Raw genomic sequence first — 14,874 nt, 5'->3', positions numbered from 1 at the left:
AAATATTTATGATATAGCTGATGGAAATGCCAATTATTGATTCAATTTCTCATGTGTGGACACAATCTTTTTTCATTTAACTTTAGCGGTTAATTTGGCTTAACGACCGTTGGCTAGGAGAAATAAAATAACCGAAGTGAACATTCCTGTTTCCTATAAACGTTAATCTGAAAAATAACTGCAGCTGTTTATGATTATTGCTGGATTATCAAGTAGCATATCTATTTAATAGTCTATAACAAAGTACAAATAAATAACAAACTTTTTTCATCACGCACACCATTTTATGGGTAAAAGGCCAGTTGGATGGAAACAGGCTGTTTTTTAAACGCATATTCTCTTTGTCGATAACAAAAAGCACAAAAACTGGATGTAAACTTGATTATTGACCCTTAAAAGATTTGTATTACTTCTTAAGTGTGCATGTTTGAAATACTTTAATTTTCCCTTCTGCAAATGAAGGCCTTAAAATGGTCTTAAATTGGAGCAGAAAGTCTTAAAATCATAAAGTTGCATTAAATGTTGCATGAAATGTTTTAATTTAAGTGATTTAAAAAGTAATGCAGATCTGCTGAAAGTCTAAAAATACAACTCATCATGTGCTTACTAGACATTTAGGTTCCTTCACTTAAAAAGGTGTTTTAGAAAATCTTACCTTTACTTCATGAAAGCTGTTGTTTTTATTTTGATGTACATCAAATCTGAGGAAACTGAATTGATCTGAATAATGACTCTTATTTGTTGTCTTCTGTGGAGCTGCTTTACAGCTGAAATTAAATTAGGATTTAGCAAATGTTATTTCCTGTTTGTTTCTGTAAAGCTGCTTTGAATCAATTTGTATTGTATAAAGCGCTATAGAAATAAACGAGCCCTTCTGTCTCCTGATTGGTCCGCTCAGATCTCGGTGGAGGAACAGGGGCGGAGCCTCATCATCAAGATTGACAGGGAGGCGGTGATGAAGATCGCAGTCAACGGAGATCTGTTCACGCTGAATAAAGGCATGCATGAGCTCAACCTGACGGTGGGCGGCGTTCCCTTCAGAGACGACGGGCTGGTTAGCAGGGTGAGCTTCCTAAACACTTGATCATCTCACCACTGAGTGTTCTCCTAAATAGCAGTAAAAGATTTTAGGAAGAGTTTTCTCTTTAAACCTATTCACAAAGCTGCTGAGACAAACTTTTATTAAGGAATAGAGAGAAGCGCAGAGTAAATAAGGGGGCGGGGTTTACCTCGTTGCTATGGGTGATGTCAGCATGCTTATTAACTATGCACACAGTGATTGGCTGATAGTCTCTGTCAGAGATTTATTCATAGAGAGATTGTAGAGCGCGATTATTATGTTGCTATATACAAATGAAGGTTTAAAAATAATAATAAATAATAGATTTTAAAATGCTGGCTAAGTGTCACTAATTAAACAAGTATATATTCAGCTAATTGTCAGTCTCTTACATGTATGCTTCTCTAAATTAGTGAATATGCATATAATCAGCCTTTTAATTAACAGTAGAACAATCACGGCTGATAGTAAGACATGCAAATGTAGAAGAAAACCAAACTGGACACAAACGAGCTGTTACTTCTCGCCCAGCTGGATCATGAAAACAAATCTAAACAATCTCAAATGTTTGTGTTCTGAGGCAGATTGCTGGAAACCGTTATTTTAGGATAGTTAGTGACTTAGTTAGTGATAGTTAGTGACTTAGTTAATGATAGTTAATGATAGTTAGTGACTTAGTGATAGTGACTTAGTTAATGACTTAGTTAATGATAGTTAGTGATAGTTAGTGACTTAGTGATAGTTAGTGACTTAGTTAGTGATAGTTAGTGACTTAGTTAATGATAGTTAATGATAGTTAGTGACTTAGTGATAGTTAGTGACTTAGTTAATGACTTAGTTAATGATAGTTAATGATAGTTAGTGACTTAGTTAGTGATAGTTAGTGACTTAGTGATAGTTAGTGACTTAGTTAATGATAGTTAGTGATAGTTAGTGACTTAGTTAATGATAGTTAGTGACTTAGTTAGTGATAGTTAGTGACTTAGTTAGTGATAGTTAGTGACTTAGTTAATGACTTAGTTAATGATAGTTAGTGATAGTTAGTGACTTAGTGATAGTTAGTGATAGTTAGTGACTTAGTTAGTGATAGTTAGTGACTTAGTTAATGACTTAGTTAATGATAGTTAGTGATAGTTAGTGACTTAGTGATAGTTAGTGATAGTTAGTGACTTAGTGATAGTTAGTGACTTAGTTAATGATAGTTAATGATAGTTAGTGACTTAGTGATAGTTAGTGACTTAGTTAATGACTTAGTTAATGATAGTTAATGATAGTTAGTGACTTAGTTAGTGATAGTTAGTGACTTAGTTAGTGATAGTTAGTGACTTAGTGATAGTTAGTGACTTAGTTAATGATAGTTAATGATAGTTAGTGATAGTTAGTGACTTAGTTAATGATAGTTAGTGACTTAGTTAGTGATAGTTAGTGACTTAGTTAGTGACTTAGTTAGTGATAGTTAGTGACTTAGTGATAGTGACTTAGTTAATGATAGTTAGTGACTTAGTGATAGTTAGTGACTTAGTTAGTGATAGTTAGTGACTTAGTGATAGTTAGTGACTTAGGTCTCTTCACTGCTCGTAACATGTCACAGATTTAGGAGCTAGTTTTAGTGCTAAATGCCTGGAATGTTTTCCTCAAAAACCTTCATTTCTTTTTGAATGAAGAATAAAAACATGAACATCTTCAATCAGTGTTGCCAACTTAGCAATTTTGTTGCTAAATTTTCAGACTACCCTAGCAACTCTTTCTTCCAAAAGCACCTAGCAACGAATTTGAATATTTTTACATTTATTTAACAACTTTTGATAAGTGACTCAAACAATAAAAAGGCACACATTTACCATTTAAATGACAAAAAAGAGCAAACCAAAGATGCCTAGCAGTACACACATCACCTGAATTAAGTTAGCTGATATTTGCAATTGTTTAATTGAATCATAATAATAATTGAATGTTTATTTATGAACACTGTTAGTAGCTTGTTCCTGTGATTGTTGATCAGTCAGAACACTGTAAGAAAGATGGAAAAGATGCTAGTAATTTCCCAGGACATTATCCGCTGTAACCTGAACACACAGAATACAACGCATCATTAAAAATGCAGGTGAAAATCCTTCATATTAACAGTAGATTGTGTTCTATTTTTACAGACAGCTACTAATACACTGCTTAAAAATATTGTTTTACTCGTTTACTAGCTAATAAAAAAAAACTTACATTGTAATCGTTCAAAGTTTTCAATAATTCAATGTATTTAGGAATATTTATATTTTAATATTGATTATTACGTAATGACATCATCGTGCAATGACATCACAACGTCATTTAGCAACTTTTAGCAACAAATAAACCTTCCTTTAGCAACTTCCCCTGAAAATGATTTGGCAACACTGTCTTGGATGACATGGGGTGAGTAAATTATCAGGAAATGTTTATTCTGGAAGTGAAGTAATCCTTTAATTAATAAAGATTGTACACAGCGCTCATCTGAACATGCTCTGTCTCTCTCCGTGTGTTCATGACGCAGGTTAACCCTCGACTGGACGGCTGTATGAAGGACTGGCGCTGGTTAACCGGTGAGGACACGTCCATTCAGGACACCATCCAGCACAACGAGCGCATGCAGTGTTACGCCGTCGAGGACCACAGCGCCTTCTACCCCGGGCACGGATTCGCCTACTTCAACCACAGCCACGGTGTGTCACCATACATTATTACATGAGTCCCTGCAGCACAAAAGCAGTCATGAGTAACACAGGTATATCTGTAGCAATAGACAACAATACATTGTATGGATCAAAATTATACATTTCTCTTTTATGACAAAAATCATCAGGATATTAAGATCATGTTCCATGAAGATATTTAGTAAATTTCCTACTGTAAATATATCAAAACTTCATTTTTGATTAGTAATATGCATTGCTAAGAACTTCATTTGAACAACTTTAAAGGAGATTTTCTCAATATTTAGATTTTTTTGCTCCCTCAGATTCCAGATTTTCTAATAGTTGTATCTCAGACAAATATTGTCCTATCATAACAAACCATACATCAATGGAAAGATTATTTATTCAGCTTCAGATGATGTAGAAATCTCAATTTCGAAAAATGTACCTTTTGTGACTGGTTTTGTGCTCCAGGGTCACATTTATATACTGATACAGTATTTATTCATATTTTGCATTGGCTTTTTATTTTTATATTTTCAGTTTTCATTTTATTTTGTTTTAATTTTAGTGATTTTTATTAGTTTTTTAAAGTATTATTTAACTTCAATTTCGTTTTAATTTAATTAATTTTAGTACTTCAACTTAAATATATTTCAGTTCCTTTTCAAGGCAGCATTTCTAATTATCCTTTTAGTTTTATAAGTTTAAGTTTGTCATCTAATATTTTATTTTATTTCAGCTTTATTTCAATCAGCAAAAACAATTTTTAATAGTTTAATTTTTGTTAACCATAACAACACTGGTATGTGGCTTTATTGGGGGTGAATATGACCATTTTATTAATTTTTTTATTTTTATTTTTTCATTGTCATTTTAATTTCAGTTAAAGTTTTGTTAATTTTGCTGTTTTAGTTCAGTTTTAATTATCTTAAATCAAGTTAAACTAAATGAAAATGAGAAATGTTGCTTTGGCTAACTAGATTGAACTAAAATATTTGTTATATTTTATTTAATTGAACATTTCTTTTATGTGAAGTTACAATGGTTTAGCTTGGTTAACTGTAATAACCTGTTTCCTGTAGGGGACAATCAGACGCTCCGTGTTCATGTGACCCTGCGTCCCGCCTCCTCCGTAGGTGTCCTCTTTGCTCTGGTTCGTCAGGACAGAGTCCCGTTCTCCGTCTCTCTGTCAGACTATCATCCAGGGACACTCATCTGGACCAAGGTGTGTGTGTGTCTCTGTGAGTGTGTCTCTGTGAGTGTGTGTGTGTCTCTGTGTGTGTCTGTGTGTGTGTGTGTGTGTGTGTGTGTGTGAGAGTGAGAGTGAGAGAATGAGATGCTGATGTGTGGCAAACAAGGAGGTTTCTTGAAGCAGAGACACAGTTCTTCTGGATTTAGTCTCAGTTTGTTCTGTTTCTTCATGTCGTTCCAGACAGACTGATGATGATCTCAAAAATCTCACTGGATTATTACAATTAATGGCTAAATGAATGTTTCCTACTGACACACTACAGCAAAAGATACAAATAACTGACTTCAAACCCGTTTTTATCTGCTGGAGATACTCGTGTCCTGATGGCTAATTTTGTCAGCGCTGTATGTGGTGTTGATCTGTGACCCGCAGCATGTGCTGGTGTCGTTCGGTGACGTGGTGGTGGCCAGTGTCCCGGTGAACCTGTGTGACGCTCAAACACACACTGTGAACGTGACGGTGTTCGGGAACAGCTCTCTGCTGGAGGTGGATGGGCAGCTGGCGCAGGAGGAGATGATGGAGAACGTAGATGCTCTGGATCTGACGTCCTCTTACAGCATCTTTATAGGAGGGATTCCAGGTGAGGTCTCACATCAGTCTTATATTCGTCTCATATTCGTCTCGCTTCAGTCTCACATCCATTTCACTTCAATGTGAGACTGAAGCGAGACTAGTCTTATGTCAGTCTCACATTATCTTGTGCTTTTAAATGCAAAAATGTGTTGTTTTTCTTTCTCTCTGTGATGGCAGTGTTTTATCACCCTCAGTTGGAATCGTTGTGTTATAGTAATGGAAGTTATATAAAAATCAAAATAAATTTTATTTTAGTTGATTTCAGTCACAATGCAAAAAATGATTTTCTTCCTTAGTATTTATGTCTTGTTTTCTTGTATAAATATCAACAAATTCTGGAATTAAGATGCAGTTACTTGACGAGTAAAAATACTTTAGATATTATGTCTTGTTTTCCTGAAAAATATTAGCCAAATTTTGTTAGTTTTTGCTTAAAACAAGCAAACATATCTGCCAATGGGGTAAGAAAAATAATCTAGTTTAGTCTTTGAATTAAGATGTATTTTTCTTACCCCATTGGCAGATATTTTTGTTTGTTTTAATATTTTCAGAAAACAAGACAAAGTTTGTTCTACTTGTCAAGTAAATGCATCATGATTCAAGAATTTTTAGATGATTATGCTAGAAAACAAGACATAAATACTAAGGAAGCAAGTATTTTCTGCAGTGCATGTATTTTAGTTTACTATACTGATGACTGTGAAATTTAAAGGATTCGTTTTGAACTAAAATACACTAATGCTCATAATAGTTATTCATAAATGTATTTGTTTCTGAATGTAGTAATAAAATGTGACTTTTTCAACTTTTCTATGAACAATGCTATTCTGATCAGGGGGCTGTTCCATAAAAGACGCTAAGAAAAGCGGGGATTAAAGTCCAAAACCTGACTTGAAATAACCTAACAAATCAATCGGGACTAAAGCGGTTCCATAAAGCACAATTCAAGTTGACGCAATCTGACTAATGCTATCCAGGTTCAGTGAGTCAGGATAATGTGACGTACACGCTTATTCTGAAGCAGCCCTTAATGTCGATCATGGATCAAATCGATCCACCATAGCAAACAGCGAATATTTGTGCTGTTTAACGCATTTGAAACATTGTGTTTTCCTCAGTGCATAACTGATACGTCACAGGTATATTTGTTACATCTGTAAATGTCAGAAAGCCATGCAAATATATCCATTTAGCTGTCAGGAGTGGGCGGGGCTTATGCGAGAGAACGAGCGCTGCGGCGCGCATGCGCGCTACACAGACGGAGCAGAATAGAATACTAGCGCAAGAATTCTGAATAAAATATACATTCTGCTAAAATATTTGTTGTTGGACATTAAATGTGACACATAGAATTTTAATCCTACATTTAAGTGTATTTTTATGATAGCAGCAACTGTTAATCACGAGCTCAAATGAGTTAAATGTGTGTTCCTCTTATCAGAATGAGAATGAGCTTTATTGGTCAGGTATGTTTACACACACAAGGAATGTGTTGTAGTGACAGAAGCTCCACAGTGCAACAGAAAGACAGTAACAGGACAGGACACAGATAATAAAAACAAAATAACAAGAAATAGCCAATAACCAATGTACAAAGCACCAAAAAAAACTATATATTATATAGACAACTATGTATGTACAGGTCAAGTATGTGCAAATTAGAACATCAGTTAAAATGTATCAGTTAAATCAGTTATCAGTTAAAATGTACTCTGATTTCTATATAAATTTACATTTTTAATTCAGTGATTTTAACTTTTGATTGTGTTTTTATGCTTTAATGCTTTAAAGAGCCATTTTAGATTGTAATGTTTTAATGTTCTAATAACCATAAAAGGTACAGCTGTCATATATTCAGAGAGAAAGGCTGCATGGCTAGAAACTTCTGATTTAACTATGTTAAAATGTCATTCGCCTACATTTTGGGCACAATACATTAAATACAGTTGGTTGTAGCCTATTTTTTATTTATTTGATTATTTAAGGTGTATTTTCTGTATACTTTTATTTTTGGACCGATAATAAATGAAACAGACTGTATGTGAGAGAGTCAGTGGTAATATGGATGTGTTCCTATTGGTCAGAGTTAGAGGAGCTCAGCTGAGCCGGACAGTTAGCCTGCTCCAGACCAGGTTAGTTTGCCAGCATAAGTTACCACGGTGACTGAGCTTGAACTATGGTAATCTTGCTTTCAGAAACCAAATCAAGTGAAAATAAGTCAGAATTACTGAAATAAGCCTGGCTTATACTCTAATCTTGGTTTATGGAACAGCCCCCTGGTGTGACTTGTAGTCAGACGTGGCTTATTTTCTGAAAAACACAACAGACTTTGAGGCAAATGATCATGAGATGTGTGTCTCCAGAGGGTTCTGATGTTGTTTGTTTGTGCAGATGTTTCTGTGGTGTCTGCTCCGGTGTCGGCCTTCTACACGGGCTGCATGGATGTGCGGGTCAACGGTCAGCTGCTGGACGTGGACGAGGCCCAACACAAACACAATGACATCCGCTCTCACTCCTGTCCTCTGGTGGACACGCAGCAATAACAGCAGCTGAAGCTCCAGCACAGAGGAGCTTTAATCCACAAAGGCCTTAGTAAAGCCGGATCCCTCGCCACACTCACGCACATATAGCACAGAGCCGCGTATCAATGTATTACTCGCATTAGACCAATCAAACACAAGCTACTGAGAGCGTGCTGTAAAATACTGTAACTGTACATATGCCACTGTAAAATGCTTTAGAGGAGGATGACTAAAACACCCAACTACCATTAAAGGCCTTCAGGCCTCGATGTAGGTGCTCAACTTCATCATCATTCAGTAGTTTGGAAGAGTGGGAAGAGTTTTTGTAGTCCCTCATTTGAGTTCTTGTTTTTATTGTTGAAGTTTTGTATTTTGTTCATGTTTGCTCTGTGTGTGAGACTGAAACGCTTGATAAACTAATAAAGGTGGATGATGATGAATTCTGTCCTTAAGTCCACAGGTGTTCAGCGGCTCAGAAACTAACCTGTGTTACTCTACACTGCTAGTGTTGAGACACAAAACAATTATTCACAAAAACATTCAGCAAAACGAGTGTTTTTCATGCACTTGTCTGTTGCTCCCATATCATGTCTCTTCTTTCAGACTCATGAGTCTAAAACATCCAAAACACATTTTAAGTGTTTATTTTATTGCACTTTATCGCCAAGTTTTTTCTCTTATAGCAAACTTTTTTTTCCTCTCTTTATTCTAAAGGTTTGTTCATATTTCATACATTTTCCTCCTAAAAACATGCTGGAAATGTTTGGTTTCTGTCTGTTGACAGTATTTTCTGATTAATGGTGTGATAAAAAGATAAATACAAAATCCTTTCTGGAAAAACCTTTAATATGGCAATAAAATCAAACAAGACTTGAATTTAGCTTTATTCAATGTTCAGATTAATGTGCTGGAAATGAACACATATTTAAGTAGGTTATGCCACATTTGCATATTTTAAACAATGTTAAGCGCAGACTATCTTTATATTATATTTAAAGACTAACCTTTATCATTTAGAGTTTTGCAGTTTAAAATAGAAGCATTTCTATTTTGTGAAAAGCTTTTAATTCAAGCTGGTTACTTATGAAAATGTTCAAAAGCTAGTCTGTGCATGAGCATGAAAGGGTTAAGAACATATTTTTCTTGAGAATAAGATGATATGCTATATTGTTGCCTTGTTTAATACAACAAATTAAATTTACTGATAAATCTTAACCATGCAATTGTCTATTAACTCTTTAAGCAGCAAGCATTTCATTTTTTTTGTTTTGTTTGTTTTTTAATATAAATGTAAGAGCTATGTTAATTATAACAGGAGAGTTTACTTGCTAGACTAAATCTGTCAGTAGTTATGAATATATAGTTAGGGTTATGCAGCTTGTTTCATTTTTGAAAATACCCAATATATTTACTAATCATTTATGACAAGCTGATGGTTATCACAATGATTTTAAGAACATTTATGAAGAATATGAATTCTATTTTTTTCATTTTAGAATAAAAAAAAAGTATGAATTCTAAAGAGAACTTTCACTCTTGAAAAATAAATGTGCCAAAAGGTGGTTTCCACAGTGATGCAACAAAAATATTCTTTACTTAAACATTTTGTTTTGTTATTAAAGAAGAAAGTGGCAATTAGGAAGATTTTTTTTCTTAATGTTTAGTGAATCCAGCCGCTGGATCGGTTTTACACCAGGACTGAAGGGCTGATAGAGTCACATGTCTTGTTATTAAACCACATGTGTTATGCAGGAATCTGAATAATGTCAACACTTTAACGTTCTCAGCAGGATTCTCCTCAGACTCATGCTTCAGTTGATCTGACTGCAGAAGACTAAAGCAGCTACAGTGATCTGTGTGCTGAAGATGAGGATGGGACGCGTTCTTGAGTTTTGCATTGAGTGTTTCAGCCTTATATGATTCAATGAATCAAACTATGAAGACCCCACCAAAGGAAGAGGACATTAAAAGCCAAATTTCAGAGGTTTTGGAAACTACCAGACACCAACATCGATCACATTTGCTACACGAATAAGTGACGATTATATAGACTCTAGGTCATTAGCAGCAGCGGCGGAGGTCACAGGGGTCAGACGCCTGTCAGAGGTCAGTGTTCCTGGCTCAGGTTTTTCAGCAGGCGTAAGGTGGAGGCTTCTCGAAGGGCCCTAATGAGTGAGCATAGAGCGAGGGAGCGTTTGGAGTCAGCATGTAGCCACTGCTGTCCTGAGATGTGGATTGAGTCAGTACGCCTGGATTCGTCCCGCTCTGAGACGCTGCTTGAGTCTCGTCAGACGGGGAGGTCGAGACCTCGGGGACGGACTGACCTGCAGACGGAGCTGGATAACCGTTCAGATGCTGGAGAACGAGGATGAAGAATAAAAACTGAACATCAGAAATGATGAGCTTAAACCATATATGTAGACTTTTTAGCAGCTGCTTGTTTAAACTCCCTAGAGCTGGACGATATGATCAAAATCTTTACCACCACAAAAGTTATTTTCAACCACAGACATCATGATATGGTAATTCTGCCTGAAATCATAGATGTTACTAATTGAATTTAAAGCCATGTTTACAAAACCCACCGAACATTTATATCTCTTAATAGAACAAAGCAAACATTTAAATGTTTTAACAGAACCAAACTGACTGATATTCAATTCTGTTAATAGAACAAAACTGACCGTTATTTAAGTAATTAATGGAACAAAACCAACCGATATTTAAACCTTTTCATAAAACAAAACTGAACAATATTTAAATCTGTTTCTAGAACAAAACCAACCGATATTTAAATCTGTTTCTAGAACTAAACCAACCGATATTTAAATCTGTTTCTAGAACAAAACTGCCCGATATTTAAATCTGTTTCTAGAACAAAACCAACCGATATTTAAATCTGTTTCTAGAACAAAACCAACCGATATTTAAATCTGTTTCTAGAACAAAACTGCCCGATATTTAAATCTGTTTCTAGAACAAAACCAACCGATATTTAAATCTGTTTCTAGAACAAAACTGCCCGATATTTAAATCTGTTTCTAGAACAAAACCAACCGATATTTAAATCTGTTTCTAGAACAAAACCAACCGATATTTAAATCTGTTTCTAGAACAAAACTGCCCGATATTTAAATCTGTTTCTAGAACAAAACCAACCGATATTTAAATCTGTTTCTAGAACAAAACTGCCCGATATTTAAATCTGTTTCTAGAACAAAACCAACCGATATTTAAATCTGTTTCTGGAACAAAACTGACCGATATTTAAATCTGTTTCTAGAACAAAACTGCCCGATATTTAAATCTGTTTCTAGAACAAAACCAACCGATATTTAAATCTGTTTCTGGAACAAAACCAACCGATATTTAAATCTGTTTCTAGAACAAAACTGCCCGATATTTAAATCTGTTTCTAGAACAAAACCAACCGATATTTAAATCTGTTTCTAGAACAAAACTGCCCGATATTTAAATCTGTTTCTAGAACAAAACCAACCGATATTTAAATCTGTTTCTGGAACAAAACCAACCGATATTTAAATCTGTTTCTAGAACTAAACCAACCGATATTTAAATCTGTTTCTAGAACAAAACTGCCCGATATTTAAATCTGTTTCTAGAACAAAACCAACCGCTATTTAAATCTGTTTCTAGAACAAAACCAACCGATATTTAAATCTGTTTCTAGAACAAAACTGACCGATATTTAAATCTGTTTCTAGAACAAAACTGCCCGATATTTAAATCTGTTTCTAGAACTAAACCAACCGATATTTAAATCTGTTTCTAGAACAAAACTGCCCGATATTTAAATCTGTTTCTAGAACAAAACCAACCGATATTTAAATCTGTTTCTAGAACAAAACTGACCCGATATTTTAATCTTTTAACAGAACAAATCCAGTTGATATTGAAATCTGTTACTAGAACAAAACCGACCAATGTTTAAATGTCTTACTAAAACAAAACCGACCAATATTTAAATCATTTAATAGATCAACACTAACCGATATTTAAATCTCTTAATGGAACAAAAAACCACCTACATTTAAATCTTGTAATACAACACAACTGACATTTAAACATCATAACAGAAAAACATTTTCTACAGTAAGACTCAGTCCTGTTGGTGTCCTGATCATCTGACTATCACGAGTACCATCCTGCTGACTGAGGTTAGCTGGTTAGTGGTCCTCACCTGCATGGGCAGTGGGTAGTTTGGGTAGGCGGGTAGAGTTTGTCCGGAGGGGCAGAAGCCGGTGTAGGTGATCAGGTGTTGGGTGGGGTTGTACAGGATGTGAGGGGCCGGAGCTGGACTGGGTGTCGTGTGACTGCGAGCCGCAGGAGCCTGAGTGCGCGCACACACACACACACACACACACACATCAACTACAGACTCATTAAGACACATGAATGTAGAAGCTATGATACGGATAATTAGAATTATTGTTATGTTAAAGCTGATAATTGAAATTATACATCTAAATAGCTTTGTCTGCTTCTAATTTATTTATTTATTTTGTACTGTTAATTTAATTAGTGAAGTAAGCCATCAAAACAATGCAAAAATAATTAATTTTTCACTCAGAAACAGAATATTGCCAAAATTATCCACAATGTTTTGCTTTTTTTTTTACCCAAAAACTGAAAATTGCCAAAATTACTTGCAAATATTTTTTACTCAAAAACTGAATACTGCAAAAATGACTCAATAATAATACCCTTTTTACTCAGTAAACTGAATACTGCCAAAATTATCCACAAATTTAGCTTTTTACTCAAAAAATGTCAGCTAATGCACCAGAGTTTTTGAGTGAAAAAAGCATTATTGGCAAATAATTTGGGCAATATTGAGAGAACTATGATCAATCAGCTCCAAAAAGAAAAACAAAACCTGTGAAATACAAAACAGTGAGTCTGGTGGCTTCAGCATCTTCAGGCGCTGTATCTGTCATGACGGTGAACCTAAAACACTGAGCAAACACTCTAGTTTCATTTGTGTCTTGATGTGTTTCTGATGAATCCAGACTCACCAGGTCTTTGAAGGCTCCCAGTATGGCAGCGGTGATGATGCCCAGAAAGACGCCGAGCACATTGAGCGCCACACAGGCCCACAGCAGACGGTACAGATTCACCACATCCCAGCAGCTGCTCACACCCGTGAACTGATAGTACTGCACACGATAGTCCACGCTAACACACACACATGCAGTAAAACGTTCAGTAACACACAGCTGTGCTGGAAATGCTCCGTGATTGATGCGTGTGCTTCACCTGTCACAGTGGAATAAGTCACAGCAGTAGCAGGTGTTGCTCTTCACCTTGAGTGTACACTGATTACCGTAGGAATGACAGTTAACCTGAACACAGCACATCAACAACAATTCATCTACTTTATACTTTAAACTTGACATTATGAACTACATTGTGGCTTTTATGACAAACTGATGATGACATTCCTCATGTGTCAGCTGCTTTCACTCTTAAAAATACAGCTTCCAAAAGAGGGTTTTCGCAGTGATGCTGTAGAAGAACCATTCTTTCAGTGAACCGTTCTTAACCCTCATGTTGTGTTTCAGTCATTTTGACCCAGACAGGATTTTCTTTGTCCAAAAAAGGCTAGTTAATGTTATTGCATTGGACTAAAACCTACTGACTTTGCCCACACAGGGTATCACAGCTTAACAAAATTGTGAGATTTGGACTGATTGATCGCACAGTTTTTGAATGAACATTTCTGAAATTATCCACAAATAATGATTTTTCTTAAAACCCAAAAACTGAGATTATTGCCAAAGTGATCCACAATTCCATCCAAACCACAAAATATTGCCAAAATGATCTGCAAATATTGTTTTTCTCTAAAAAACTGAATATTGGCAAAATTATCCACAAATCATGCTCGGTTTTTTTTTTTTACCAAAAAACCTGAAGATTGCCAAAATTGTCAGCAAATATTGTTTTTCACACAAAAACTAAATATTGCCAGAATTATCCATAAATGAATGAATTTCCCTCTGGGATTAATAAAGTATCTATCTATCTAATGTTTTTTTTACTCAAAAACTGAATATTGCCAAAATTATATGCATTAATGTTACTCAAAAATGATTATTGCCAAAATTATCCACAAATAATGCTTATTACAATTTGTATTAAAATTGTATATTGCCCAAATTATCTGCCAATGGTGGTTTTTTCACTCAAAAACTGAGATGCATAATCTCAAATCAATAAATCCTATGATCAAACAGCTTCAAAAAACAAAAACAAAAACACACAAAACCTGTGCTAATTGACAGAAAACAAGTTGATAAAAAGACTGAATCCAAGATGATTTGGTAATTGGAGAGATTTACAAGCAATTTTTAAAAGGCTGGTCATTTTCGGCCAGCAGCACAGCAAACCATCAATGCCAACAAACAACCTTTATTTTTAAGAGTGTGCATAAGTGTCTGTCGATCTGATGATCAGACTAATGATTGATCAGAAGTCATGTTCATATCTGAGCAGCAGAGGGAAGCAGAGCACATGATCATACACTGAGTCCAACCGGTTTATCAGTGACTGATAACCAAAGCCATAATCATCAGTGTGTGGATATCAGATGAACTCACCTCAGTGTAGTAATCTTCATAGCTGTAAGAAGAGCTGGAGTAAAACACACAACGGCCCTCCATCAGTGGCCTCCTGTCCTACACACACACACAGACACACACACAGTACTGTACTCATTATCTCAGGAATGATGTTTGATAAGCAGCATGTGAGCAGATACTCACGATGAACTCT

The 14,874-nt window shown here is 35.3% G+C and overlaps 2 protein-coding genes across 2 annotated transcripts in view; one reads left to right on the top strand and one right to left on the bottom strand.

Annotated features, from left to right (window-relative positions):
• The window catches only part of LOC306872440 (growth arrest-specific protein 6-like), a 29,343-nt gene extending 20,051 nt beyond the window's left edge, over positions 1–9,292 (top strand). Inside the window, exons 11-15 of the mRNA XM_079420997.1 lie at positions 899–1,063; positions 3,588–3,756; positions 4,815–4,957; positions 5,357–5,564; positions 7,949–9,292. Coding sequence (XP_079277123.1) covers positions 899–1,063; positions 3,588–3,756; positions 4,815–4,957; positions 5,357–5,564; positions 7,949–8,100 — 837 coding nt within the window. The 3' untranslated portion in view covers positions 8,101–9,292. The remainder of the gene's footprint in view (positions 1–898; positions 1,064–3,587; positions 3,757–4,814; positions 4,958–5,356; positions 5,565–7,948) is intronic.
• The window catches only part of LOC306872441 (transmembrane protein 255B-like), a 17,850-nt gene continuing 11,887 nt past the window's right edge, over positions 8,912–14,874 (bottom strand). The window contains exons 4-9 of the mRNA XM_079420998.1: positions 14,865–14,874; positions 14,700–14,777; positions 13,357–13,442; positions 13,116–13,275; positions 12,281–12,430; positions 8,912–10,434 (exon numbers count right to left, since the gene is read on the bottom strand). The exon at positions 14,865–14,874 is cut by the window's right edge and continues 80 nt beyond it. Of these exons, the coding sequence (XP_079277124.1) occupies positions 10,210–10,434; positions 12,281–12,430; positions 13,116–13,275; positions 13,357–13,442; positions 14,700–14,777; positions 14,865–14,874 (709 nt within the window). The 3' untranslated portion in view covers positions 8,912–10,209. The remainder of the gene's footprint in view (positions 10,435–12,280; positions 12,431–13,115; positions 13,276–13,356; positions 13,443–14,699; positions 14,778–14,864) is intronic.

Source organism: Barbus barbus (assembly GCF_936440315.1).
Source record: "Barbus barbus genome assembly, chromosome: 7".
NCBI classification, from domain to species: Eukaryota; Metazoa; Chordata; class Actinopteri; order Cypriniformes; family Cyprinidae; genus Barbus; species Barbus barbus.
Note: the sequence above shows the minus strand (reverse complement) of the source record. Positions and strands in the feature narration are given on the sequence as shown.